We start from the raw sequence: 27,152 nt of genomic DNA, 5'->3' as shown, positions 1-27,152 counted from the left end.
TCTGTCCGGCGATAGGAGAGAGTGCTGGGACACACATAAATAAGTGTGTCTGGCATAAATGTCAAAGGGCATTTAATGAAGTTATTAAACGCTGCCAGCCTGGGCGTACCCGAGAGGCTACCGTTTGAGGAGGTTGCCATGGCCATTCCTCTGCTGCAGCTCCGAACGAGAATGAGGGCGAGGGCTAGGGGTCGGTTCTGTAACTGGGACTCGGTACCATTTAGCGATCATAATCTCCGGATTGGTTTTGGCTCTGGGCCCGATCTCGATGAGCGGCGATGGCGATGTCTGCGTTTGCGTCTGCTTTGCATTTGAGTATTGAGCCAAAAACTGGTTAAGCAATAAAACGCTTGCTATAACGAGCAACAAAATTTGTAACGATTCAATTTAAGGCTACGTACAACATGAGCCATACGCCGTCGGCAAAAGATGAAATGGTCGGAATAGACGCAAGCCCCAAAGGCCGACTCTAGGCACTCCGCCTCCTCCCCCGCCTCATCCGCCCGCTGGCCAGCCCTGTCCAGCCAACCCCCAAGCCATCATCCTCCTCCTTTGACTCCACTGCGACTCCGCTCAGACGCGGAGCCGTTTTGTATGTTTTTGGCGCATGTTGAAGACTGAATGCCTGGCCCCGTCTGCCCAGGTCTCTGGGCCCCGGCAGGCGGTTCAATTCAATAAAATTTATGAAGACATGACTGGCAATTGTACGAGTAGTTCCATCGACGTCGTCGTATCAGCCGGCAAATGAACGCAGCACCGGCTCCAGAGTTCGACGATCCTTTCCAAACAGCAACAGCAACAACAGCAACAGCCGCAACAAGAGCAACAGTTTGACGCCTACTTGGCCCCGACTTCACTTGCATAAGTTGAGTTTGGCCAACGATTACAACTCAATTGTGAGCGAAAACTGGCAATTGTCAATTGATTTTCCAGCCCATATTTCACAATTAATTAAGCGCAAAATTTGGGAACCCGGCGACAAAGAATGTCGGCAGCATTTCAAAGGCAAACCAAACGCTTGGCTCCGAGGCGAACTGATTTCCGTGTGTACCTGCCACACGTTGCTGGGCTGGGTGTGGCACTGCCAAAGGATAAGGATGTGCACACGCACAGGGACCGTTGAGACCATTGATAGCCGCCACGATTCCAGCCCGACATCGGTCATCTTGGCCTGTCTGTGGGAACAAGTTTGTCGTAAAATGTTGACATAAAAGAAATTAGTTGGATAGTTTCGGCTACGAAATTTCGAATGGGTGGTCCACGGGCAGTAGGTCTATGGGCTATGGGAATTGATCAGAATGATTTACCACCTCAGGCACAATCTAATTTATTTTTTGCTCTTCAAGTTCGTTACACTACCATTACCATGTTGTTAGATAACCTGGTGTTGTATTTGCAGGCTCAGATGCATCTGGCAGGCGATCTCCATTGAGGCAGCCATTCAAATTCTCATACGTGTTGGTCGTATCCTCCACAAAGTGTCTTTCAGCTTCATTTTGGCATATGTCCAGTGAGTTCTCCAACGCCTGAAGCTGCATATGAATGGAGGTAGACGCTTCGGTGGCATTTGCTGAAATTGCATACATCGCCTTGGACTCTTGGGCACCCTAGAAAACAGCCACAGAGACAAACACCCGAAATGTGAGTCCATCTCGATAATATGCCACTGACATCGTCCACTTACCACTCTGGCGAAGCACTCAAACGCCTCCAAATAGTCAACAATTGTGGAGCAGTCGGCAAAGGTATCGCATGCATAGTCTCCGTCGCTGGCCAGTTCATAGAGCGTAGAGTTCCAGTTGCAGTATATTCCGTGGCTAAAGTTTTCGAAGGTCTCGGCGCATAGCGAGTAATCAGTCTCGTATTTGGTCGAAACACCGTTTAGGATGGGTCCATAGTAGCCAAAGCATATTTGCGTTGTCGCAGGATTCTGGGCCGACAGAATCTCTGACTGTTGCTCCAATCTATGAATCTTCGGAGTCGTTGGACGCTTCAGTTTCGGTACAGACCCCAGCACCAGGCCCACGACGAGCAGCGCCATCAACAGGGAGAATTTGAAAAGCATTGCGAGGTCTCTGTTGTTGAACTCACAATTGGATAGGTATGGATAAGTGCTGGGGCCTTTTATAGCGATCATGCGAGACCCTAATCTTTATCTGCCATAATTGTGTCTTGTCGTAGGAAATGTCAAGTCTAAGTGCCAGTATCTCTTAATTAATTGTTGTTATCCATCCTTCCGGCCATCTTGTGCGAACATTTCCAATTAAATAAGACTTTATTGCTTTCGATTTATACAATCGAACAAAAAACGTGTCTCCAGTAAAATATAATATGTACTGAATTCTATACAATTAATGGTTCATCAAATTATACAATATATCTCAGTATATTTTTACCATCAAGTTAGTCTGTGTCAAATGTAATTTGTAATTTGTTTTCCTTTCCATTGTCGTTAGTATCTTCTGAAATCGGATTAATATATTTGCAACAGAAATATGCGCACGAAAAATAAAATATGCTCTGTATTTGCCATAAATCAAAGAAATCAAAGAAATCAAAGAAACCTAAAGTTTAAGTAATATTAAATTGGATTTGGTGGAGAAATCCTTGAAGCATCCATAAATTATTTGAATAGCGAACTAAATTAATTCGATCTTGCTGTACTGTATATCCTTCACAATATATTGCAATCCAACTGTAAATGATAAAAATAACCGAACTTAAATCGTATCCAAAACTCTTCAAACTGTGAGCCAAAAAAATCACAAATTAATTTTAGTTTTAATGCGTTTAATGCGTTCTGAGAAAAACTATACTCTTTTTTTTTTGTATATTTAGTTACTTAAATAAAGCTAACATATAATTATAAAACGAGAAGGAACGTGTGAGTCGCTTCTGGGGACGCGACTCTACTTATACCCGTACTCAGTCAGCATATACATTTTTAAGCAAATAATTATTTAGAATTAAAAAAAAAAAAATTTTACATTTTACATTTTTTTGCTACATCGGTTATCTACATCTACATATACTATTTATATTATACATCTAACATGTAGATTGTACATGTTCCATTTAGATTCTACATCTCCTCCGCTAGGGGTTGCTCGCGCACTGAACGCGGCAGAGTGTGCGAGAGAGAAAGAGATAGGTACCGGGTCGTTGGCAGGGGGATGCAGAGGAAGCAACAGAAAATTAATTTCTTCATTTTGGCTATAATTTTTATCCGATCTGATTCAGATTCGGCAATCTGGTAGATATGGTCATTCTCTACGATACTGCATTTTTAGTTTTATCGTATCTTTAAAATTGTGCCTGCCACAGATTTTCGTCCTTTGTGGGGGCGGAAGGGGGCGGGGCGAAATTTTGAAATACACTTGTAGCAGTGTGATATCACATGAGTCTGGAAACCAAATTTGGTTACCCTAACTCTTATAGTCTCTGAGATCCAGGCGCTCAACAAGACGGACAGACGGACGGACGGACAGACAGACATGGCTATATCGACTCGGCTATTGATGCTGATCAAGAATATATATACTTTATGGGGTCGGAAACGTTTCCTTCTCTGCGTTACACACATCCACTTTTACCACAAATCTAATATACCCCTTAACTCTTTTTTCAGTACGGGTATAATTACAAGCTTACGGAGCTTACATATGTCCTTCGGTCCCAATTGAAACTATATTGGTATTTTATATGTTTTAGGCTAAAATCATGAGGCTATAGATTTTTCAAATTGGTGGACAATATTCGTGTTTCTGTTTTTTGGCGACATCATATAAAAAACCAAACCATAAATGAGTTAGCAGTAGGCAACAGAGTCTCTTAAGAACTCTATTTAACACTTATACAAAATCTCTCTCAGATATTTAAACTCCAAATTAGATTTGCCTGAGTGTTTTATTTATTCATTGAATTTACAAATATTTTTTATACATGAGCTTTATCATAAATACGAGCATCGGAACATCATCAAGCATCATCAGTTGTAATTATTGCAGGCTGTTTAGTTGATGTTGTTGGTTCACATGTTGTTGTTGTTGATGTTTTTTCAACAGCGATATCGCCCCTCAGACAGGCATTCAACTGCTCATAGGTGGTGGTCGTGGCCTCCACATAGTTCCTCTCCGCATCGACCAAGCATAGGTCCTTCGTACTCTCGATGGTCAGATAGTCCGCCTGGATTTTAGCAGCGAGCTCCGTTGCAGTGTTTGAGATGCTGTAAAAGGTCTTGGCATCATCGGCAGCCTGAAAAGAATCGGAGCCGCATAAACGGATATTGGAAGAGCGTACAATGTATGGTCAGTCACGTACCACAGTGTTGGCGCAATCGAGTCCTGACAGCACATCCTCGATGGGCAATGTCGAATATGACCAATATTGACACGCGTGCAGGTTACTGCAGGAGCTCTCCGATTTATTCACGATCTCCTCGAAATCGGAAGTGTACTTGGCGTGGACGGCGACAGTGGCGTTTTCATAGGTGCTGATGCAGGCCACGAAATCGGTTTCGTACGCGGCGTTGATGGTATCCAACACTGGAAGGTATTTGTTGAAGCAAAGGTTCGACCCCTGGCTGTGTGCACTGGCCAGCACCTGGTTCTCGGCCTTCAGCTCCTGGATGTGAGCCTGCGGCTTGTGGGGTGGCGCCTGCAGGCGGGCGGCCAGTGCCACGCTCAGGCATAGGGCGAGCACCACGATCGGGGATGACTTCTGATACATGTTTGGAACAGAACTTGCCTGACATCGATCGCCCTGCCCCTATTTATACGCACCTGGCGGTTCATCACACATCAGACCTTCTCGCATTATCTTTTAATTACACGCTGCTCTTGTTTTTATTATTAGATTAAACAATCAACGTACGAGTAGGTGTCGTTCTCGACTCAATTTTATCTTCGAATAAGTTTTGTGTCTTTGCCTGCCTTACTACCCGTCCCAGTCTTCGCTTAAATAAAGTTACGCTTCACGGTTTATCTGAACGAATTCCATGTAAAAAAAAGTGCTAGTACTTATTCATATATTAAGGAAGTATGCGACAGAAAGAAGACTGCGCTTCAATTGTATACCTTTGAGTATATTCATTCTTAAAATAAACACCAGACTCATTGAATTTCAAGATGTGACACACTGTAATTTGGGAATTTGGGAAGGCATTAGGCACAATCAGAAAAAGATTACAGAAGTGATTGAAATGCTGTGATTAGAGCTTTGGCTTTTGTGTATAAAGCTAGCCCCAACAATCGTTCAACTGGACACAGTGGTGCTGTTGGGCTGGGTCCAGTTATCGTCGTCCAGGCAGGCATTCAGCTCCTCAAAGCTGGCGGCAGAGCCCTCCTTGTACACCCTCTCGGCCTTGGTCTGGCACGAATCCAGTTCTAGGTTAATGAGAGCGATATCCCTGACCAGCTGCTTGTTGAGATCGGTCGCATTATTGCCGATGGTGGCCAGAATAGCAGATTGTTCGGGAGCCTACACGAATCGCGGCATGGAATCGAAGGGGAAAGGGTTAGATTACATTCTGGGGTTCCGGCAACTCTTCACTTACGGTCTTGGAATAGCAATCAAGGGCACTCGAGTCATCCGCCTGGTACGAGCAACGCTCCAGGGCGGCGCAGGTCTGCCTAGCCTGAGAGTCAATTCCATTGCGGGCGATGCCGTAGTTGGTGTCGGCCAGCCATTTCTCGACATCGAACCTTTCGGCGCAGACCTTGTAGTCCTTCTCATACTGGTCGGACTGCCCCTTCAGGATGGGCAAATACCAGTCGAAGCAGTTCAAGTTGAGGGTGGTGGCCGTTCTCAGAGCCCGCGACTGCATCATGAAGTCGATGAGGCTGGTCGAAGGGGCTATTCCGGAGCCGGGCGCTGCGGCGGCCAGGGCGACGCAGGCCAGCAGAAGAGTCGAGACTTTGAAGAACATTTTAACGCGAACCGCTTGGTGAATGAAGTGTGGCGAGAAATGTGAAATGTTTGCCTTTTATACACTCAAATTAAGATTTCATTGGGTTATTTATTGTAGCCCTATTATCGGGTGTACTTTTACTATTCATATTTTCAACAGAAGTATAGAAGCAGCGCTCTTATCAACCGCGAACGCGTTCTTCCCCACACACGGGTGCTCATAAAATGTTGCGTCGGAAGGCGTGATTAATTTGTCGAATTATGACTATCTATGACTATCTTTTACATAATATTTTTTTTTAAATGAAAGATAACTGCATTTGTTAACTATTTAGTTCCCCAACGGGTATTTCCCGAGAATTCCGAGAAATGTTATTTGCTCGGACTTTATTTGGCTTAAGCTTTTAATGCTCAATCTTTTATTGATATGCTATTCGGCGGAAAACAGGCAATTAAGGGAAATTTTCGCGGCGATCTTATCAGAGAAACTGTTTTTGTTTCCACCTTTGAAATCCAAACAGTTTTTTTGCGCCCTCTGTCGCTGAGAGGACACACTATGAGCATTCCGATACCATCTATCGGTTTGAATTTCTTCGTTCCAGAGCTGGGAATCGCCCCTATCGAAATTCCTAATTGACTCTATTGTCAATGTTGTTCCAAGCCAAATAATTTCCATATGCTCGTATTTAAAAATATATAGTTCATTTTAATAGCTTGTAGTCTATCGCTGGTGTAGTCGATATTTATTAAGGGTGTTCTATTGAAAGGGATTTTTTGCAATTAATTAAACAAATGAGTGCGTACATGGATCGGACATATCTCTAATATTGCTGATTGCAAATATTTGTATTAACCTATTTATAGGGAAAAAACCATTAATTAATCAATTAAATAACTGCCAGCACTGTTGTGCGTCACTTCCAGGGTGACCGTTTACGGTATATTATATACTTTACAGGATAATCACATGGTATATTTTGGTATATTTCTGAGGGTCAGACGGTATATTTTATCGATAGGTCCGCTTGACTTTTTTGCCGTCCTTATAATAGTTGTTTACTATTATTCTGATAATTTAGTGTCGAAAGAATCGGCGGGATGGAGATGGGATACGATTTTAGAGAGGGCAGAAAAACTACGCTATATAGTATTGGTAAAACGATTTATATCGATAGATCCAAATTGTGTGCCTCAAGTTTATGGTATTTCTGTGCAGTGTGGTCACACTGCGTGTTTTTTGTCAAAATATTAGAAAAAATTTTATTTTCGTTTCGTCACTGCACGGATATTGCTTCCGAAAGTTTTAATCAGCGCTCCGCTTGTCCGCCCATCGAACAAACACCAAACGCGGTTTCGGTGATGTGCAAAACGAAAGCAGAAGACATTTTTTGTTCTTAAATTTTACTTACGGCGCACGCACACATCCACACACGCGAATACAGAGAGTCAATCACACACACGCGCACCCCGCTTGAGGAGAATCAGCAGCACACACACACACGTCCACAACCAGCAAAAAAAAGCTACGAACGAGGAGCCAACGACGTCGGTTGAGCGGCGGCAAGGCGGGCAAGCGACGAGGAAGACCATCAACTGTAAATTTGCGAGGTGAAAAATAATGCGAGTGAAGGTTTCCTTTTTCTCAGCGCCGTAAAGTTCATAGATCTCGTGTCCGAGTGTGTTTTTTCATGACCAGGTTGCCGCGGCACCGCCAGCTATTTTCCATTTTTCTTTATTTGCTTTTCACGTGTGAAAAAACTATTTGTTAAGGAATCGGTCGCGGAGGGGCAAATTCCTGTGAAAGATGTCGCGCGCTGAAATTGCGCGAAAAAAAAAAAAATTGGAGCCAAATCTGAAGCTTACGCCTACGCGGAGGCCAGCTCAGTGGGCATGTGAGCATGTGGGCGTGCCGGCGCAATAGCAGCTGTATTTCGGCTAAATTTAGCCATCGGTCGTCGGCGAAGGGCCGAACCGACCACGCGTCCTTGATAAATCGATTGGTAAACCGGAAGCGAAACAACAAAAGTAACGAATATAGTCAAAAGTTGCACATGTAACGGCAGGGGGGGCCCAGAGTAGTGGGAAATGTTTGTCGCGCGCAATGAGTTCAAGTTCAAGGCAGGACTACACATGCATGCATGGGTGAATATTGATTACGATTCCACTAATTCCTATTGGTGCTCCCTCACTTGCAGGACACGCATCTCTTTGTGGCAGAAGAGAGCAGACCGCAGCCAATTCCTCCCAACTCCAGCACACACACAGTATGTTCAGTAGAAATGGGCGGATTCCTGGATAAGCCGAAAACCGCCAAACACAATGATCAAGGTGAGGGCAACAAGCTGCTCTTTGGCGTCAGTTCAATGCAGGGCTGGCGCTGTGAAATGGAGGATGCCTACTATGCTCGCGTGGGGCTGGACAATGCCCTGAACGACTGGAGCTTCTTCGCGGTGTTCGATGGGCATGCCGGTTGCAAGGTGTCGGAGCACTGTGCCAAGCATCTCCTGGACAGCATTGTGCACACGGAGGAGTTCATAAGCGGCGACCATGTGAAGGGCATACGCACCGGCTTCCTGCGCATCGACGAGGTGATGCGCGACCTGCCCGAGTTCACCAAGGATTCCAAGTGCGGCGGCACCACAGCCGTGTGCGCCTTTGTCAGCTCGACGCAGGTTTATATCGCCAACTGTGGGGACTCGCGCGCCGTGCTGTGTCGCCAGGGGGCGCCAGTGTTTGCCACGCAGGACCACAAGCCCGTTCTGCCCGAGGAGAAGGAGCGCATACACAATGCCGGCGGCAGTGTGATGATCAAGCGCGTCAACGGCACCCTGGCCGTGTCCCGAGCCCTTGGCGACTACGACTTCAAGAACGTCAAGGAGAAGGGGCAGTGCGAGCAGCTGGTCTCACCCGAGCCGGAAATCTTCTGCCAAAGCCGCCAGGACACCGACGAGTTCTTGGTGCTCGCCTGCGACGGCATATGGGATGTGATGACCAACGAGGATGTGTGCAGCTTCATCCACTCGAGGCTCAAGGTGACCAGCGATCTAGTGAGCATTGCCAATCAGGTGGTGGACACTTGCTTGCACAAGGTGAGTAGTTGCTCTACAGACCATTCGGATGATCTATCTCTCTCTCTGATACCAAATCTCTTTCGTTTGCAATCACAGGGCAGCCGCGATAACATGAGCATCATTATAATTGCCTTCCCCGGAGCACCGAAGCCAACCGAAGAGGCGATAGAGGCTGAGCTTCGGCTGGAGAAACAAATCGAGAAGATCACAAGAGGTTGTCTAAGTCGTCTACTCTGTTTATAACTAATCGTTAACTCTTGATCTATGGCGTTGTAGTCTCTGTGTGTGTGTCTCTTTCTCTCTCTCCCTCTCCCCCTGAATCGAATACTCAATTGACGCGCGCGGTCAGACGAAATACGTATACAATGTACCTTAAAAGTAACAAGCACATACTCATACAACAGGGAAAATACGATAAACGAAGGCCCTCCTTTCTTTCTGTCCCGCCCTAAGTAGCTCATCTAGCGTTATAGTACGCTGTAACATCTAACCTACTCCTTAGATAGTCATATTGCTGCATATCCGAGAATGCAAATGCCACTCGACTCCAATGAATAGTTCCTTCCAAGTAGATCGAAACCCAACCTAACCAAAACATTGCCATTACCAATGCCACTCTGATATATATATATATTTGTATATAGTTATGTAAATGCCCAAGTGTGTGCGTGTGTGTGTGTGTGTGTTTACCTTACCCATATCCTATCGCTAATGCATAGTGAATAACCGTATAGCGTGTTGGCTTGTCATATCTGCTGGCTGTGCGTGCGGCTGACCCGAACGACTGTGTGTGTGTGTGTGTTTGTGTATGCCAGCTATATAGTATTATTTATACACGTGTTTGTTTGCTACAGCAACTGCCAAAAGCGTTCCATGTATGCGCGAAATCCAGCCCCATTCAGTTGTAGCATTACATAAGCATACAACCAATCCCCGACCGACCATAGATATTAATAACAATTATCGATGAACCCGAGCCCAATGTTAAGTAGTTAATTGACCCGTCTGCATATACCTTTGTGTATACATGTAAACGCATACATACATATGTATATAATGATACCCACTGATGACACATGCCCCGATGCAAATCAATTAAAAGAAAATTGCAATCCCAAACGAGCCCAGGTATTGACGACACTCAAAATAAATAGAAAACAATTGGAATTGATGTAACTAGTAGGCAAAGCAAATTAACACTTAGTTTCTAAGCGAAACGAGTTGAGAGAAGACATCGACCCCTCGGTGGCGTTACCAGCATTAGATATTTTGTAAAATTAGCTGGGGAAAGCCTTTAAAGGAACCATTGACTTTAACCTGGTACTGCCGACAAACATGAATATATTTTTACTAAACATAAACCGCTCAGCGATATGCGCGAGGCCCAGGCAGAATCGATTCAGTTGTAGTATTATATCCCCAAAGGAAGAAACAGCAATAATAGGATAGATATCGTTAGAGCCCTAAGGAGTCCAGCGACAGTATTCGTAACACCCAAGTGAATTTCGGCTAAATGTCCGAAGTGTGTGACCTTGTTGTTGATATACATAGACAATTACTTTAATCCAATTGTATACAATATAATTTACACATAGAATATAGAATATAGCAAATAGCAAACCGCATGCCGCGCCCCACCACTGGTCAAAGTAGATAAATAATTACAAATTTATATAGTCGTATAGTTATTTAGTTATTTACATATATAGCATCTAACCAAAGATGATATGAAATACTCGAATGTCCAGACAAATTACCATTATTAAAGTAGCCTAAAGTAGTCCAGTAGTCTAGGAGGGTTTTGAATGTTATACACAAGTAGGTTTTAATGAAAAGCAAAAGCAAACGCAAAACAAAAGCAAAAATTGTAAACCTTATGCTCACCAATTGTTGTGCTCGTTGTAATCGAAAGCAAGAGTTTACTTTACATCACCAATGATTTACCAATTGGATCGATCGAAGCTAACCCAGAGATCAACGTATGACTGTACCATGTACTAGAGAGCAATAACTCTGAGACCTGCGGGTCCAGGGGCATATATATTTGTAGGTGTAAGGCAGCCGCCACGTTACACCTGACAGGTGACACTCGACACTCCCACATCCAAACAAATAAACAAACAAACAAACTCAATAGATTAATGAATCACCAAAGATGCAATCAAATAATTCCATGGCAAAGCAAAACAAAAAATATATAAGTTAAATGAACGATTCGAAAACCAAACAAAAAGTGTTTGTCTGCTTTTCTGTTGGATTCCGTTTTCAGTTATGTGCAATCGCTGCTTTCTATTTTTATTTTCCATTTACACCACAACACAAGACAGAACTCCAAACAGCCAAAATGTTAATGCCTTTTGCCTTAATTTGCCTTCCTACAGTTTACAGTTTTCTTTTGTTTCACACAAATTCAGAATATTTCATTTGTAATCAAGTCATTTTCCACCCGAGTTTATTTTGTTCAAGAGCCAGCCTCCTCCAACTAATGCCCTACAAATTGTTTAAAGTAATTTACCAAAGAGAATATTTTAGCTTCGCGCGTTATTCCGTTGTTTAATGGTTGTTGTTCTTCGCGCATCGTACTGCAAATCCCCAAATATTTGAATTGAATTTGCCAGAAAAAATGGCAGGCGCATAAGCCAAATGGGCGTGTCAAAAACAATGCAAGAACAAGAAACAGAAAGCATTACAAATTTTAAGATGTGTGAGCATAAGGTACGTCTATAATTTTGTAGTTTGTAAATATCGAAAGCAATTTTTGTCATTTCGTTATCTCGTTTATCTTATCGATTGGTTGATTGATTGGTTTGATTTTATTTTGCCAACCATTTTGCCTCCAGTCCAATCCAAACCCTACAATCACACCCACACCCTATCCAGATCCTGTCACAGCCCCAGCCCCAGCCCCAGTCTGTCTCCAATGAGTTGTTTTCTTTGTTCTTAACTGTATAAAAAGAGATCTCCCCACACCATCCAACCATCTGCATGCTCCCCAGACGACCAAAAAACTAATTCCAATTTAAATCACTTTTCAAGTATATTTTTCCGCATATCCAAATCGTTTTCCTGGGAAGAGAGTATTCATTCCTTGCCTTTTTTCATATAAATTAGTTCCTGGTGCACACAGTTTATTAGGCTAATGAAAATGATTTCGAATTGGAATTAGGACTTTCCCAATCCAATCCCACTTTCCCTAATAGATTAGAACCCTTTGCCAGGATGATATACTTTTCTGTTGTTTGACCTTTTTACCATTTGGTTTGTTCCCTCAGTTCCAGCCACACATTTTGCATTTTAGTTGCTAGTTTATCCAAAAAAAAGTGTTTCTTAACATATATATTGCATTTGCTTTGATGTAGCTTCAATATGTAATAATTCGATCGTATTTTATTATGAACCATTTATGTGTACATACAACTACATTTATTTATACAAAATCTCGTAAGCTAAGATCTTGAACTGAGCCATTGAACGACGTCCATTGAACATTGTTTATTCTCTGATTTGTTGCAGACGAGATAGAGTCTAACCAGATAACCGATTACCTGGATCTGCTGAAGTGTATGCAGAACAAAGACGACATTGAAGGTCTTCCACCCGGCGGCGGTTTGCAGTCCAAGTGAGTGTCGCTGTCGCTGATCATGTCCCAAAAATAAATCCCATTGATTGTAAATCGTTTTGTCATTCCCATTGCAGATATCACGTTATCGAGCGTACATTCAAACAAGAGTTTCCGGATCGACCATGTGAAGTACGCAATCTCTTTTATAATCTATAACCAACGCTTGCCGCGCTTTTGCCACTGCTAACACACGTTTTGTTATCGCTTATCATCATAATCATAATCATCATCAATATTCTTTTTGAATTGCTTTTGTACTTATAAGTTGGTAGATCGTTCGTTGGTAGCCCCATCAGCAGTGGACTTGATTTACAGGATATATATCGCTCGCATCGGCAGTCGACACACGCACACCCACATCCATACCACACCCATTGTTCATTCTATCCCAAATTGCAATCGTATTACCCATTCGTATTCGTTTGCATGTCATTTATCGGGAGGGGAAGCTCCATTGAAGCATTGTTCAACCGACCGACAGCTTTGCTTACCTATGTATTCTCTTTCTTTTATTTCTAGCTGTATGCATTTGAAGATATATGAGTTTTGTAATACCTAATATTGTTCATTTCCAAACCAACTATAATCAAACAAACAATCAGTCAACCAAGCAGCAAGTGAACAAACGATAACTAAACACATCCCCAGCTTCTTATATACTAAATGTAAGGCAAATGCTGTTGTCCTGTCCTCCCATGCCACACCACACTCCTCCCGCCTCTCTCTCACTCTGTCTCACAACCTGTCTTGCTTTTACTCATTTCGTTTCGTTTCGTATCGAGATTTCGAGCTGCTCGCATGTAAGCTTTGCATGTTAACTGCATCTCTACCCTGTCCCTACTTTAATCCTCAACCACATGTAATCCGCCTGCGTCCTGGCTGTGCCCGCCGTGTCGCCTTCTAACGCTCCACACTCTCGCGCCATCAGTGTTAATAATTGTGATTTTGTGTTTCTTGCAGAGCCCAACGCATTGAGTTGCAGACAAACCATTAAATAGAAACCAGTTAAACAAACGCAGCAACCTGAACAGAAAGATCTTTAAATGCCACAGCAAACCACAAACACAACACACCCAACAACCACACACAACATGAACGAAACGATGCGAAACAAACAAAACACACACCAAACAGTTTTCTACTTTGATAAACGCTAAAGAAAAACCTACTAATAATGATAATAATAAGCATTACGATACATTTATAGTTTATATGAGAAGGCCTGTCCTGTCCGCGGCCTCCACACTCCACACTGAACAGTACCACAGCCACACACTTACGCAGATACACCAGAACACAATTTACGAATACCGACGCTTTGATAGATGAGTTCTAGAACCGAACTCCGATAGCAGAGAAATTCAATAAGATGCAGTGGATGGCTCAAAGCCAACACACCACCCAATAAGGATATATAAGGATCCCCACTCCACACACTGAAAACCAACACTTAATAAGCAAGCGGGGAGACACATGTGTCTGAGCACAGACCACGGCCAACTCAATGTGAATGTTTCAACCTCTGTGACTGTGTCTGTGACTGTGTGATCTATCGTTCCGTCACTTCTCATTAAATAACAATTAAAAAAAAAACCAATCATCAAACCAACTGTCTACTGTTCCCGCCTCTGAGCTCCTCCAGTTTAGTCGTAAAGGAAAAGAGAGAAAAACGCGAATTAAAACTAACATTTAAAGCGAAGTGAAATCAATTTGAGGAAGGATAATATTGCGAGAGAGCCCCGCCCCTCGCCGCAAAACATTTGTGTACAAGAGAGAACGTTTATTATTTAAAAGCAAAGCAAAACAAAACAAAACAAAAAACGATGTATTAATTAATATTGATTCCGAAACCATGCGGACTTTTGTAAGTTGTAAAATGTTTGTTACTGAAAAAACACTTTTTGTTCACTTTTATATATGTATATGGAAAAAGATGTCGCCAGCCTATTGCGAACACTTAATAATGTAAAGTAAAAATTAAAAAATGTTAAACTAAAGAAAACAAAAAAAATGGAAAAACCCAAAATAGCAAAACAAACCTGTAACTATCTATATATGGAAATGCGAAAAAGTAAAGCCTAAACCTTAAGGAAAACAAAAGAACGAAAGAAAGAAAGCGATTAAGAAAATTTACAAACAAAAAAAAAAATGCAAAGAGAATCCACAATAATGTCCGATCTGAAAGAAACGAGAATGAAAGCTAAGAACTATTAATTTATAAGCAAAGTTGATGATGAAACCTTGAGAGAGAAAAGCAAAATTACGCTCGAGTTTGTAGTAAATGTTGATACAAGAAAACACCCCACGCCGATCTTTCCGGATTTATTGCCATTCCCATTTGGGGGCAGCTACTCTTCGTTTAGCTGCACCGTGTACCAGTCGTATCATCTCCAGAAGCGGCAGGTGTTGTCTTTGGAGGCCGTGAGGATCGCATCGCCCGCATAGCTGTAGGCACTGCTGAAGACCTCGGCCTCGTGCCCGGCCAGCACCTGCGAGCAGTGTCCCGACTCTGTCAGCCACAGACGGGCCGTGTTGTCCGCCGAGGCGGTGAGCAGCATGCAACCGCTGGGGCTGAAGCACACCTTGGACACCTCGTCACTGTGGCCCGCCATCAGCGACAGCATCTCCAGCTGCTCAGAGGCCTCGTCCAGGGCCCAGACCCGCGCCGTGCAGTCGCTGCTGCAGGTGGCCAGCAGTCTGCCCGCCGCATCGAAGGCCACGTCCAGCACCTCGTCGCTGTGCTTGGAGACCAGATGCAGCTCCTGATCCAACCGCCGAACATCCCAAAGCCGAGCCGTGTGATCCAGGGAGCCCGTGGCAATCAGCGATCCACTGAAGTTCCACACGCAGCTCGAGAGCTCGGCGCTGTGGCCCCGCAGTTGATGGCAGCATCTGTTGGAGGAGTTGCTCCTTAGCAGGATTGGCAGCATAACAGAGCCCTGGCACTCACTTCTTGGTGCGTGTATCCCAGATGGCGGCCGTGTGGTCAAAGGAGCCCGTCAGCAGCATCTGCCCATCGCGATTGTAGCGAGCGGCAATAACCTCGGCTCCATGGTGGGTCAGCTGCTGCAGCTCGTGGGCCGTTTCCACATCATAGATGCGTGCCGTGCCATCCATGGAGGCTGTGGCAATGGCCTGGCCATGCAGCGGATGGAATTCGGTCGCCACCAGCTCCGCGGTGTGGCCAAACAAGGTGCAATGGCACTGCCCGCTGCTGGCGGACCAGACTTTGGCGGTGCAATCAAAGGAGCCCGTCACTATCTTGTCGCTGGAATATGGGATTGAAAATGCAGAACGGAGATCGGGCAGTCATCGTGGGAGCTATACCCACCATCGCGGTGTGTTGAAGCCAACGGAGAAGACCACATTGTCGTGTCCGGTGAGGATGTGCTCCACTTCTGCCGTTTGGGTGTTGATCACGTGGCAGGTGCGATCGTAGCTGCCGGTGAGGCACCGTTCTCCGCTGCGGTCGAAGCACACATTGGTCAGCGGCAGGATGTGCGAGGTGTGGCACTTGTGCAGATAGAACTTCTTCTTGACGGGCTCCCGCAGCTTTCGCTGCAGCTTGCCCAGAGCCTGCTTCAGGGCACTGAATGTGTTTTGGGAACTGGTCACGCTGCCACTAGCGGGCACACAGGGCAAAGACTTGTCCTCGTCCTCCTCCGATGGCTCTTCTGCCGCCTCAGCCAGTGTCTGTAGCAGGATCTTGTCAGCCAGCGGCTCAATGTTTGTCCTGATCAAAGAATAATTCGTGATTTTAGGTTCAGGGCACTCGCTCCATGGCGCCCACTCTACTTACTTGGAATCTAGGTCAAGCAGATCAAAGTGTCGCACTCGCTCGCTGCCCTTTGCCGTGCGGTAATTAATGGCCAGACCTGAAACAGGAAATAAAACAAAATATTTATTGAGGATTCGGCTCGATGACCTTTCCCACCTGGCGGATAGTAGCGCAGGAAGATTTTGTTGGCGCTCATGCTGACGCTGTTTCGACTCTAACAAACGAGGAAATTCCTTCAGTCGTTGGTTGGTTCGCTGCCAGTTTGCTGACCTGCTTTAATTCGCGTTGCATTGGTTTCGGCTCGCTGCCAGGTGGGTGCCATGCCAAAAGTCAGCGTTTGATCGATTCCGTGCAGTAGTGGGTCTATGTCGGGGTCTGGCACGCCAGCAGTTCAAGGATATGCGAGTAATAGTAATGGGAATACGAGTAGGCATTGGGGGTGTTCACCTGTCGTTGGTTTTGATTTGAATTCCTCTTTTCTCTTTCCCAGAATTCCTATATCCTCTTTGCCTTTACCTATCTCTAAAATGAAGCTTTTTGTGTGAAAAAAGCTCTCTCATAGCGAAGATTTCGACCCGCTTTGGGTGTGTAAGTCATGTAAAATGGTGGACTTCATGTGCATGCCAATGTGTGTGACTGTTTCCCGTATAGCCTATGTAAACTTAACATTTCTGAGCAACGTTCAGCTTTAATACGGTTAATCTGTGCATTTTGAACGTATTCAAGTAGTTGTGCAATGGCTTCATTTAGATATTATTTTATTTTATTAGATAACTAAAGGGGAATTACCCTATTTTAAATATTAACCTTTCCTGCCACAGACTGTCCCACGCATTGTTATCCCGCTCTACCCTTGACCTATGTGGGCGTGCTCTTTTGTTAACCCCTTTGGCATTTGACTTTTAACTACGGCGACTAGCCAAATGGTCTTTGGCCATTAAACCTAATTAGCCTGCGCAAGGCGATTGCCTTGGTGGCACTTGGGCGGCGACTGTGAATGCGACTGGAGGTGCTTTTACCCCGGGGACCAATTGGCTGTCGACACCTGCTAGCATTTTTAACGGATTCAACATATGTCCCACACATACACACACACACAGAGGCTGAGACACGCACACCACACCACACCACCCACAACCTCAATTAGATTGCCTCGTACCTGCCTTAGTCCTTAGCCTCGTTTCGGCATTTTCACTAATTTAATTTGCTCGGTAATCGTTGCGATGGGTTGGGGCTGGGTGGAGGGCATTCGAGTGAATTGTCTGACAGATACAGGACGACAGACTGGAAATCAAGGCAGACACCCAAGGAATGTCCATTACCCACACGAACAGGAAAATGGCCAGCGGAGGAGGGCGACGACAGGGCCAATAATGATAAGTAATGATTAGATATTATCGCGCCCAATTTTTGTGGCACAACTGAAAGTGACAGTGTCCAAAAAAAACAAAAACCAAACAAAAAAAAAAACAAATAAAGAGGGACTGTGGAAAACTAGACAAAGAAATGGGAGGCAATCGGAATGGAAGATGGCGGAGCGGAGAGTTTGTGTCTTTGTTAATAATAAAGCATTTCATTGAATTCCCATTGAAAGCCGAGCATCGAGGAAAATGAAAACGAGAATGAGAATGAGACTCTGGACTGTGGACTGGTCAGAGGGAGAGACGAGCATCCTTATACCTGAGCGCATCCTCCCACTCTCGCCTATCAATCATCTGGGGGGTCGCACGCACTCTGCACAATCTCCCCGAACAAAAGCAACAGCTGTCGCCCTGCCATGCCATGCCCTGCCCTGTCCGGACATTTCATGTCTTCATTTGTATGCCAACTGTAATTTGGAGAGAGACCCACAAGACTGGGCACAAAAACGGAAGCTGCAAGGAAATCAGAGCCAAATAAATGGGAGTACGAATGAGAATAAAATCAATTTAAAATCCCATAAAACGCTTTCATAAACAAAACCAGAGGAAACAAAGCAATGCGCCACAGTGGGGGGGCTGCAGGCAGAAAGCATCGGCAGGATTCAAATTTATGCTCAATAAATTTTTGTTGATTTCCGGCAGGCGGCTTCATTTCGGCACTCAAGGAGATGTATGTACATATGTATGTGTGCGTGGATGAGCCATGAAAATGCGGCGTTGCATAAATTATAGGCGGTGTGTGTACCCACATGAGAGCCGCTACCTTTTGGCAGTACAACAAAAAAGAAAATGGGAGGGCAGGCTGCAAGCCCGAAGCTACAGATACCCTAGCAAATGTGGCTTTGTGCTCACATGAAAAATCCAAGAGAAATCCTATCTTTCATACGTTCAGACTGATCGAAAATGTCCCCTTCGCTTCCTTTTAAACTGGTATTCGCATGGCCAACGCGAAAAGAATATTCCTGGCGCATTTTATGCGTGTTGGTTCGACAGTTTGCGGTCTACTCATAGCCGAGAGAGTCGGGTTCCGTTCCTCGTTACCCATCTCCAGGCACGCTAGGCTAAGCAAATTATGCTTAAATGGCATAAACTTTAGCAGACCACGGCTTCTAGTCGATGGACTAACCGTATTAGGGAGGCGGGGTAGCTAGCAACCCCAGTACACTGGACCCAGGACCAGGACCTGTCGCTGAGCGATATATAAACAGATTCTCGGCTTGTGTTTGACAGAGCGACATAAAATTCGATTTTTGTTTCCTCTTCCGCTCGCCTGCGCTGCCCTGTACAGCCCTGACCAGCCCTGCCCAACGGCTGTTTGTGAAAGTTTTTCCACGTGTCTGTGTCTGTGTGTGTGTGTGTGTGGGTGTCTGTGTATGGGCTCCCGACTAAAAGGAGTCGTTAGCGGCTCTCTAATTGGGGAGAGAGAGACATAGACGGGCTGGGCTGGCTGGACCCCAAAACGGTTGGTAATGGAATTGCATGCAGCAGAAGAATTTTCACAGATTTAGACCACCAACGAAAACTGCCACTGGGATGGATGATGGGATGGGTGGCCAAAAGTTGGGCAAATGCAAACACAGTGTCGCACTGTGTATATGCACTTAGAATCAGAGCTATAGCTATGTTGTCGAGTATTTAGAAATCGGGTGGAGTGGGCGGCACCCAGCAGGCAGTATGCAGCAATAGAGCTTCCCCATCAGGCAAAAATCATTCCAGCATGTAGCATGGAGTTCGCAATTTATTTCAACAGTTTTAAGTCAAACCCTTTAAGGCTTAGAAGCATCTTAGAACAGAGTCTTTGCAGTCGGCAGATACGAGTATAGTAAATTTCCCAAACACACGATTCTCTGGTCCATAAACAAGCTACAACCTGAGACTGTGAGAATCCTCAGCATTTATGAGGCATTCTGTGGCTTACCCATTGGAAAGTTTATGACTTTGATAAATTAAATTGAGCTTGGCCTAAACACACACACACACACACAGACGGATATGACTATCCGTTGGCTTACGAGTCTGTATGAATATATCAAAGGGCCTGGACAGCCTGGCAACTGGGCGGAAGTTTATGGCCCGGCGAGAAAGTTGTGTTGTGTGCAGCCCGAGTGGAGACCTTAAACCGTTTATGTCCAATCGAAATTCAGACGCATCGAATTGTTATAAAATTTAATAATATTCGTGCTTGCAGCAACCCTCCTACCCCTCGATTGCCCCCGGCCGCACAACAGGCCCTGCCCCGTCTCTCGTTTGGCTCAGGTTTTTGAAGTTTTATTGTGGGCTTTATTAAATGGCAGACAGGCAGAAGTTTGGCAAACATTCTGTGTGGTTTTAGCGGCCACATCAAGTATACGCACCATAAATCAGGGCCAGGAGCCGCAGAGGCTCCATTCTGGGATTCTGGGCCCCGGTATCTGACCCAATGACGTATTAAAGGCATTAAACTCGCTCTTAAATCGCCAACTTGGCCGTCCGTCATAACGGTAAGTGGTGCTTAAAATGAATTATGCATTGCCGGTGTGGATATAATACATATATTTACTATATATAAGGGTTTGCCAGCCACCCCTATCTCCCCCCACCACATGATGTGGATAAATGAATGTGTGTACGGACACCGAGAAACGATTGCGCCCACATTCGGGTGCACAGATTGCCGGGCAACAGCAGCAGCCCCTCCAGCCAATTCGACTGCCTGGCAAAGAGATGAATGGCATGTTAATTTGTGCGCATTATATTGGCTATTTATCTCCGAGTCTCTGTCTCTGTCTCGACTTTCGTGTTGAGGTCCAGGTCCCCAGCTACCAAGTCCCAGCTCTGGGCTGGTATGGCCTTTCGGGGCAGCGCCTTCGATAGTCTGCACTTGACACTGAATGACGAAATAATTTACCCATAATTATGCAATAAGCCATATCTCGTTTGGCCAGCTCCAGCCATTCAACAAGTGCCGACAAGTTTCATCTGACAATCTGTTTGTTTCTGCTTTACCATTGCAGGACGATCCGATTTCCCACTTTCTGCCCCTATAAACATATCAACAACGATCTGTGCGAGTGCCAGTAATTTGCCTGAAGGTAAGTTCATGTTTCAAACAGTATTATTGATGCGAAGTAATCCTCTGTTTGTTCTTGCGCCTGTCATTGGGATTTAGGCATTCAAAATGTTATCGTAAATTATAGAATGGAATCCATTAATGTGCACACACACACACACACACACACACACACACACACAAACAGATACAGAGGGAGAGGATGAGCCCACCATACATAGTAAATTTCAAATTCATTTGGCCCCTAATTGTATGCAATTGAAAATGTGCGTGAAATTTATGCAAACAAGCGCCCGTGGGTGGGAATGCTGTGCATGCTCCATGTTTGCAACTGGCTATCCCGGCTACATATTTCATAAATTATTCCAGCTCAAATACACAGTGCATCTTCCGAGCGAGTTGCTGCTAAAACTGGCATTTAAATGCGATTTAGAAAGTTGCTCTGGCAAAACTTTACCCAGAATATTTGACACAGCTTAAACAAATTGTTTGCTTATAATGTACTTTTGGGTAGCTCTCTAAGTGGAAGCCTTTCAAATGAATTCAACCAATAAAATGGCATAAATTATACAAATCATTGCTACACTTTATTATAACCCCAAAATGATTTATGCGCTTCAGATACTCGAGAAAATGAGGCACTTTGGACCACCCAAAAGCCAAAAGAGTGCTGGCTCGTCTGGGTCTGGGGTCCCCAAATATGAATTTAATTAACATTAATTGGCCACATATTTTTACTTTGCACCTGTGCCGGCAACAAAACTGAATTATAACCGAAAGGAAATGGTCGTGTTAATTGCATATTACGTATACGCCATCCGTGCCGCCACAACGGCGGCTGTGAAGTGTTGTTATTCCGTTTGCCTGCCTGTTGTTGTTTTGGCACGAGCTTTCTCTTTCCCTTTCCCTTTCTTTTTTTTTTTGTCGGCCACACTTGTGCTTATGGGGCAAAGTTTTCTTGTTTGGCTGGCAAAAGTTCTGCCATTGGGCGCTGTAGATTCGGATTTTTGTGATTCTGCAGAGCTCTGCTACGAATTCAATGAAATCTGTTGGACCGCAAAGAGCGCAACTTTCGGCAGCAATCCCCCCGCACCCCGCACCACGCTCCAAGCTGCAATGCAGTGCAACTCAATCAACATTTATTACACATACGCGCCGTGGCACAACTAAGGGAGGGAGAGCCATGAGCCTGAGACTGAAACCATACTGAAGAAGTTCTGGGCGAGCTGTTGTTCATTTTCAATTCGTTTAATGGGTCACTTGGGCGTGCGGTGCGCGGGGCCAAAAACTTTTCACGAGCTGGCAAACAAGCCATAAAAGTAAATAGCCAACGGCACCACTGACGATGTCGACTCTGATGTGCAAGTAGTTGGGTTCGAGCATGTGAAGTTCTCGGTTTCCTTGTTAGGTCGGTCGGCCGGTCTTGGGGTGCACCACAAAAGGCGCACGCAACCGCACACCTGCAACATTTGTATGCGGTTCGGGGCACAGAGCTGGAAAATCTGCCAGTCTGCCAATCTGAACCCTGCCACGCCCCCGCCCCCTCTCTCTGGTCGTCCACCTTTCATACATATAATCGGGGAAATTTAGACATTGTTGGCATTCGTGCAAAATGATATTTGAGAAAGATAATCGCCCTAATCCAATGATATTCCCTTCACACACACACACAGAGAGAGAGAGAGTGCTACTGGGGGGTGAGTCAGTCACTCGACAGCTTATTCCCTGGGCACGGAGGCACGGAGCGCCTCTCACGTTCTCGGGGCCACCCGCCTATTAAGCTCACTTTCAAGTCAGCCTCTGGCGTTTGTAAAATAAGCTTAGCCCCCAAACCCCACCCTCCACCCCACCCTAACCATCGGGAGTGTGTCTGTGCGAGTGTGTGTTTGCTTAGCTGCCGCACGTTTGCCTTTATAGTATTTTGTGGCTTGGCTTTTGGGGCACATGCAACACCTAAGCACGCAGCGTCAGGCCCCAAAGCCATTCAATTCACTCGCCAACTCAACTGAGCGGCTTTGGGTGCTGGTGCTGCTGTTGGTGTTGGTGCCACTCAGGTTTTTATATTCAGTTCTCTGCTATCTAGATTGGTGCTTAAAAAATCGCAACTTTCTCTTCTTTAATATCACTATAAAATACTCGTAATAACTTTATTTGTTCCCCAGCTTTATCCCACTACCATCTGCCACAGCGGCAGGTGGTCAAGGCGAGGGAAAATAAAAGGAACACACGGGGAATAGGCTCCCAAAAGACAATCCCGCGATCTCCAATCATATGGGGGCTGTGATTCGTCTTATGTTTGCTGTTAATTCAACGTTTATAAATGATTTTCAGTAGCATTGCAATTTAGATGAAATCCCATTTACTCGATTATAAATTTCCGCCCATATGTCCGCCGGATAGGGGGCGATGGCTGGCTGAGCTTATTCGCTTTGTCACATTTTAATCGCTATGCGGAATAAAGTGAGTCCTGAGCTGGAAGCCAACACAAAGTGCAGGGGGAGAGTGAGTGCCAGAGAATAGCCGAGATACTTTCAATGGGGATTACAGCATGGCCCGATAAGTATGCCATGGTCGGGGGCACCTCCACTCTCCACTCTCTGGTGTACCAATAAATACAGGTACATATACACGAGTATGTATGTACATATATGGTATATGGTTTTTTTTCGTAAATTTATTGCGTATCATCAAAAGGAGGGGGCCGCCACAGGCAGGGGCACAACTCGTTCATGTTGGTACGTTAATTGAAATTCGTGGATCCCAGGTGGCGCGTTCATCCATCGGCAAGGCCGTGGGTCGGGTGCCCGGGCCGCGACCAGGACCATGAACGGGTCTTCAATTTATGCGCACATCCTACGTGGCCCGTGTGCATGTCCTGTGTCTGCTTGCCGCTTGCCGCTTGCATGGTTTTACGGTTGCCTGTTGCCCATCCACGTTATTCCCATCCTCCTGCTGCACAGGACTTGCAACGTGTTGAATTACATAATTTAAAGTTTGGGCTGCAGCTGCAGCAGCAGCAGCAGCATAATCCCGTGCAGAGATTGCTATTGCTGCCAACAAGTGTCACACACATGGTGCATGGACCACATACACCCCACCACCCCGCCTTTATTAGATCAGTGGCCCCCGGCAGGCAACAGCCGTGTCTGCGGTGCAGGGACAAAGTTTCCTTAACACGAACTTTGCTCGGGCACCGCCTGGCCAAAGCTAAAGTTGGAAATTAAATTCCTGATGCAAACACTAGTCTGTGTAACCTCCTGGCTGTGCCCGGGGATATGGGATGGGACTGGAAACAGGAACTTGTCGGCCTGTCTAACCCTTGCACCGCTCCGTCGGCCCTCATCAATATCATGGGCGTGGCTGGAGTAAGGGCGGTACGTAAGGGCGGGACGGCATACGTAATATGCAAATGTAATCAGTGCCTACATTTTATGTTCCTTCCGATGAGCGATGCCTGCAAGTGCGAGAGCGGTCCGGAGCGTTCTCTTTCCGTGTGCCGGTGCGTGTGCTCCAGTTTTATGTCCACATGCATTTGTTTATGTGTGTTTTATGTTCGAGCGCTACTTTGTGCGGCAGCCGCAGCTGCAGCCCAGACCTGGCCAGGCCAGACCAGAAACACATAAAAATGGTGTACGTGGCTGCTGTCCAGGCAGATTTGAGTGGAAACTGCTGCACGGTAATACACGTTAAATGTAAATAAACTACAACAATGCCTTCCTCTGAGCACACACAAACACCCCACAACATGGCATGCAAATTGGTTTGTAAAAGGTTGGCCCATCGTGAATGGGCTGCAGCTATTGGACTGTTGATGGTGCGGTCGATGACTGCTCACAAACTGTAATCTGTGTCATCGGATTGTTCCAGGAAAGAGCCTCTGCTATTACACTTCTGATACGAGTAGCGTAGCACTTTATAACAAAAACTGTTTGAGTTCAACACTTCGCTTTGAACGCCACACAAAATGATAGATTACTGAACACAATGTGAAATGTTTGGAAACACGCTGGAAGTGCCTTTGTCTTTCGGGGGACTCTCTACTCTCCTTGCTCTCCTCGAGGCTGTATTTAAATATTATTATATTGCTAATTAAAGATCCAAGTATTGTCGCTTATCGCTCCCAGCTTCTCGGAATCGTTAAAATTCCACGAATTCATTGGCAATTCATCTGTTATCAGGATGAAGGCGGCAATCTGCTCCCCAGCCACGCTTCTGCTCATCGCTGTGTGGCTGTGTGGGGTATGCTTGTGCACCTTTTCCAGTCAGTCTCCGTGCAATGTATTTGGATGCGAATGCGATGCTGGCTGGCTGTCTGCTTGGTAATTGGAAAGAGTTCTTCCTGCAGAGAAATTAAACCTGGAATAATGGTGTTATATTCCATTTCCACGATTCGTACCACAGTATTCCGATAACGAATGTATAATTAAATATTTGCTAAAGCTATTGTATAAATAAAAAATACAAAACTGAACTAGAAAACGCCATCCATGGGCATGCAACTTTCTTATCTGAGCTAAAATTAAAGAGAGCCGACTGAGAATTATCGCCTGATAGCTGGAATCACATTTTACCCGCTCTCCCTATGTTGCATTGCTATATTTATAAATGCATCGCACAATTCGAGTTGTCATTCTCAGTTCACGATGCGATCAGCAATCATCGGTGCCCTGCTCGTCGCCGTCTGCTTGCTGGCCTGCTTCAGGGGCACCACTGCCGAGTGCTGTATAGAAAGCGCAAGGCTGCTCTACAGAATCTTGGGAGAGGACTGTGAAGCTGCTGGTGGCACCTGGTTCAAAAATGACGTATGCGACATTCAGATCTGTGCCAACGGGGAGCCCAAGGTTGGCTCTTACTGCGGCCATGGACCGTGCAACATATTCGGCTGCAAATGCGATGGTGGTTGCCTGTCCGGCGATTGGATCGAAAGCTTCCGCAAGAGATTTAGCGAATACAGTATCGAAGTGATTTTGTATTAGACCAGTCTATCAGGCAAATAAGTATTGGCTAATTAAAGATTCAGATAAATAATTAATTTGTTTTGAAATAATCCTTAATCCATCGGGATAATAACCCAATAATATCATCAGCAGAGCCAGAGCCAGAGCCCTGCCCAATTTCCACACAAAGCGGGGTGGCAGGAAACTGTTGAAGCCTGCCATTGCCTTTGCTGAAATCTGTTCGGTCTATTCCATCTGTTTCTGTCTATATGTCTCGGGACTTCTCCTTGATTCTCTGTGGTTTCCCCTTTTTTATTTAGCATGCAAAACTGTTTTTCCCACTGCAGATGGGCAGATGGGCAGCTGAAGCGGCAGTCCAGCCTCCTGCTACATAGTATTTATGCGCCTGTCCCGAGATGGGAAAACATCTGCATGTGGAAAAAGTTTGGCATTGCCAGCCCGACTTTCCGACTGACTGCCTGTCTGTCTGTCTATCGTTCCATTCGTGGCCATTTCGGGAACAACAAGGGCAAAAAATGTGTGTGGCTATTTCTGTTCATGTCTAAACAACGCTGCCATTGTTGCTAGTTCCCGGTATTGTTGCAGCATTCAGCTCTCTGTGTGCCGCTCTCTCGTGGCTGTTGGTTTTAATCAATTCAAAACGAGATGCACAACAACAATGACAGCGGTTGCACATGGCGGTAGAGTGTGCCAGTTAAGGTTGCCCCAAAACCTGGCCGACACGACGGCAGCTGGGAGCCATTAATGGGTTTCCCCTCCCCCAGCTACGGTACCGACGCGATCGGAATGGAATGGTACATTATTGGCTTAAGTGAGCGCATTTTTCCGCAACTAAATGGGAAAAATCTGTGCTGAAAACTGGCTTCCCCTCAGAGCAATTTCAATTTATGTTTTTTTTTGTTCCCATAACATTTTTCTGGTTCGCTTTGGTGCGGGCCAAAACTCCATAGAAAAATGTTGTGTGCATGTGAATGTGGCTTTTGCACAGGCTCTCATCTCTCGGTGCTGGGTGCTGGGTGCTCGATGCTTCTGTGTTTGAGTGTTTGTCGCCTTTTCAGTAATTGAATGCTTCAATTTAATTGGAACTGCACGCCCTGTTGATTCCACATACAAACCACCGAATGCATGAGAATATATATTATTGACAGCAGCGCTCCGCAGCGAATCGAATCGAATCGCATCGCATCGCGTCAGGTTGAGCCGCGTACTTGACACTTTGACGCTCAACCAGCCCACAACCCAAAAAAAAAAGAATAAAGAAAAAAAAAAAAAGAGAAAGAGAAAACCACTCACCTGTCGAAGGTAATTTCATGGAGAACAGCGCGTACGTTGACTTACGAGGAGTA

The 27,152-nt window shown here is 45.3% G+C and overlaps 5 protein-coding genes and 1 long non-coding RNA gene across 7 annotated transcripts; 2 read left to right on the top strand and 4 right to left on the bottom strand.

Annotated features, from left to right (window-relative positions):
• Positions 1-1,311: 1,311 nt before the first annotated feature.
• On the bottom strand, positions 1,312-2,085 carry LOC111076652. Its single transcript, XM_022370525.2, has 2 exons — positions 1,685-2,085; positions 1,312-1,607 (listed from the first exon to the last, which is right to left on the bottom strand). The coding sequence occupies exons 1-2, from the start codon at positions 2,063-2,065 to the stop codon at positions 1,362-1,364; spliced, it is 627 nt and encodes a 208-aa protein (XP_022226217.2). The 5' UTR covers positions 2,066-2,085; the 3' UTR covers positions 1,312-1,361.
• Positions 2,086-3,896: 1,811 nt separating this feature from the next.
• LOC121405547 lies at positions 3,897-4,757 on the bottom strand. Its single transcript, XM_041596459.1, has 2 exons — positions 4,321-4,757; positions 3,897-4,254 (listed from the first exon to the last, which is right to left on the bottom strand). Exons 1-2 carry the CDS (start codon positions 4,726-4,728, stop codon positions 3,979-3,981), a joined length of 684 nt encoding a protein of 227 aa, XP_041452393.1. The 5' UTR covers positions 4,729-4,757; the 3' UTR covers positions 3,897-3,978.
• Positions 4,758-5,116: 359 nt separating this feature from the next.
• On the bottom strand, positions 5,117-5,967 carry LOC111076647. Its single transcript, XM_022370518.2, has 2 exons — positions 5,555-5,967; positions 5,117-5,478 (listed from the first exon to the last, which is right to left on the bottom strand). Exons 1-2 carry the CDS (start codon positions 5,924-5,926, stop codon positions 5,254-5,256), a joined length of 597 nt encoding a protein of 198 aa, XP_022226210.1. The 5' UTR covers positions 5,927-5,967; the 3' UTR covers positions 5,117-5,253.
• Positions 5,968-7,125: 1,158 nt separating this feature from the next.
• LOC111076638 (protein phosphatase 1B) lies at positions 7,126-14,893 on the top strand. Of its 2 annotated transcripts, XR_002608062.2 has the most exons (7): positions 7,126-7,515; positions 8,103-8,996; positions 9,075-9,192; positions 12,492-12,597; positions 12,675-12,729; positions 13,120-13,265; positions 13,561-14,893. XR_002608062.2 is itself a non-coding variant. In XM_022370509.2 (6 exons), exons 2-6 carry the CDS (start codon positions 8,187-8,189, stop codon positions 13,573-13,575), a joined length of 1,104 nt encoding a protein of 367 aa, XP_022226201.2. In that variant the 5' UTR covers positions 7,126-7,515; positions 8,103-8,186; the 3' UTR covers positions 13,576-14,893. The 2 variants fall into 2 exon arrangements, 1 of the variants encoding a protein (XP_022226201.2); XM_022370509.2 differs by lacking the exon at positions 13,120-13,265.
• Positions 14,695-16,768, bottom strand: LOC111076637 (dynein assembly factor with WDR repeat domains 1). Its single transcript, XM_041596450.1, is given in 4 exon segments — positions 14,695-15,492; positions 15,551-16,333; positions 16,400-16,475; positions 16,535-16,768. Coding segments are annotated over 4 exon segments (1,443 nt in total). The 5' UTR covers positions 16,575-16,768; the 3' UTR covers positions 14,695-14,948.
• A 3,151-nt stretch (positions 16,769-19,919) lies between these two features.
• Positions 19,920-21,036, top strand: LOC121403831. Its single transcript, XR_005967496.1, has 3 exons — positions 19,920-20,279; positions 20,793-20,870; positions 20,948-21,036. It is a non-coding gene; the product is annotated as an uncharacterized LOC121403831 (long non-coding RNA).
• Positions 21,037-27,152: the final 6,116 nt, after the last annotated feature.

The sequence above is a fragment of the Drosophila obscura genome, unplaced genomic scaffold (genome assembly GCF_018151105.1).
Source record: "Drosophila obscura isolate BZ-5 IFL unplaced genomic scaffold, ASM1815110v1 contig_150, whole genome shotgun sequence".
In the NCBI taxonomy this organism is placed as follows: domain Eukaryota; kingdom Metazoa; phylum Arthropoda; class Insecta; order Diptera; family Drosophilidae; genus Drosophila; species Drosophila obscura.
The sequence above is the reverse complement of the archived record's forward strand: the minus strand, read 5'-3'. Positions and strand labels throughout refer to the sequence as shown.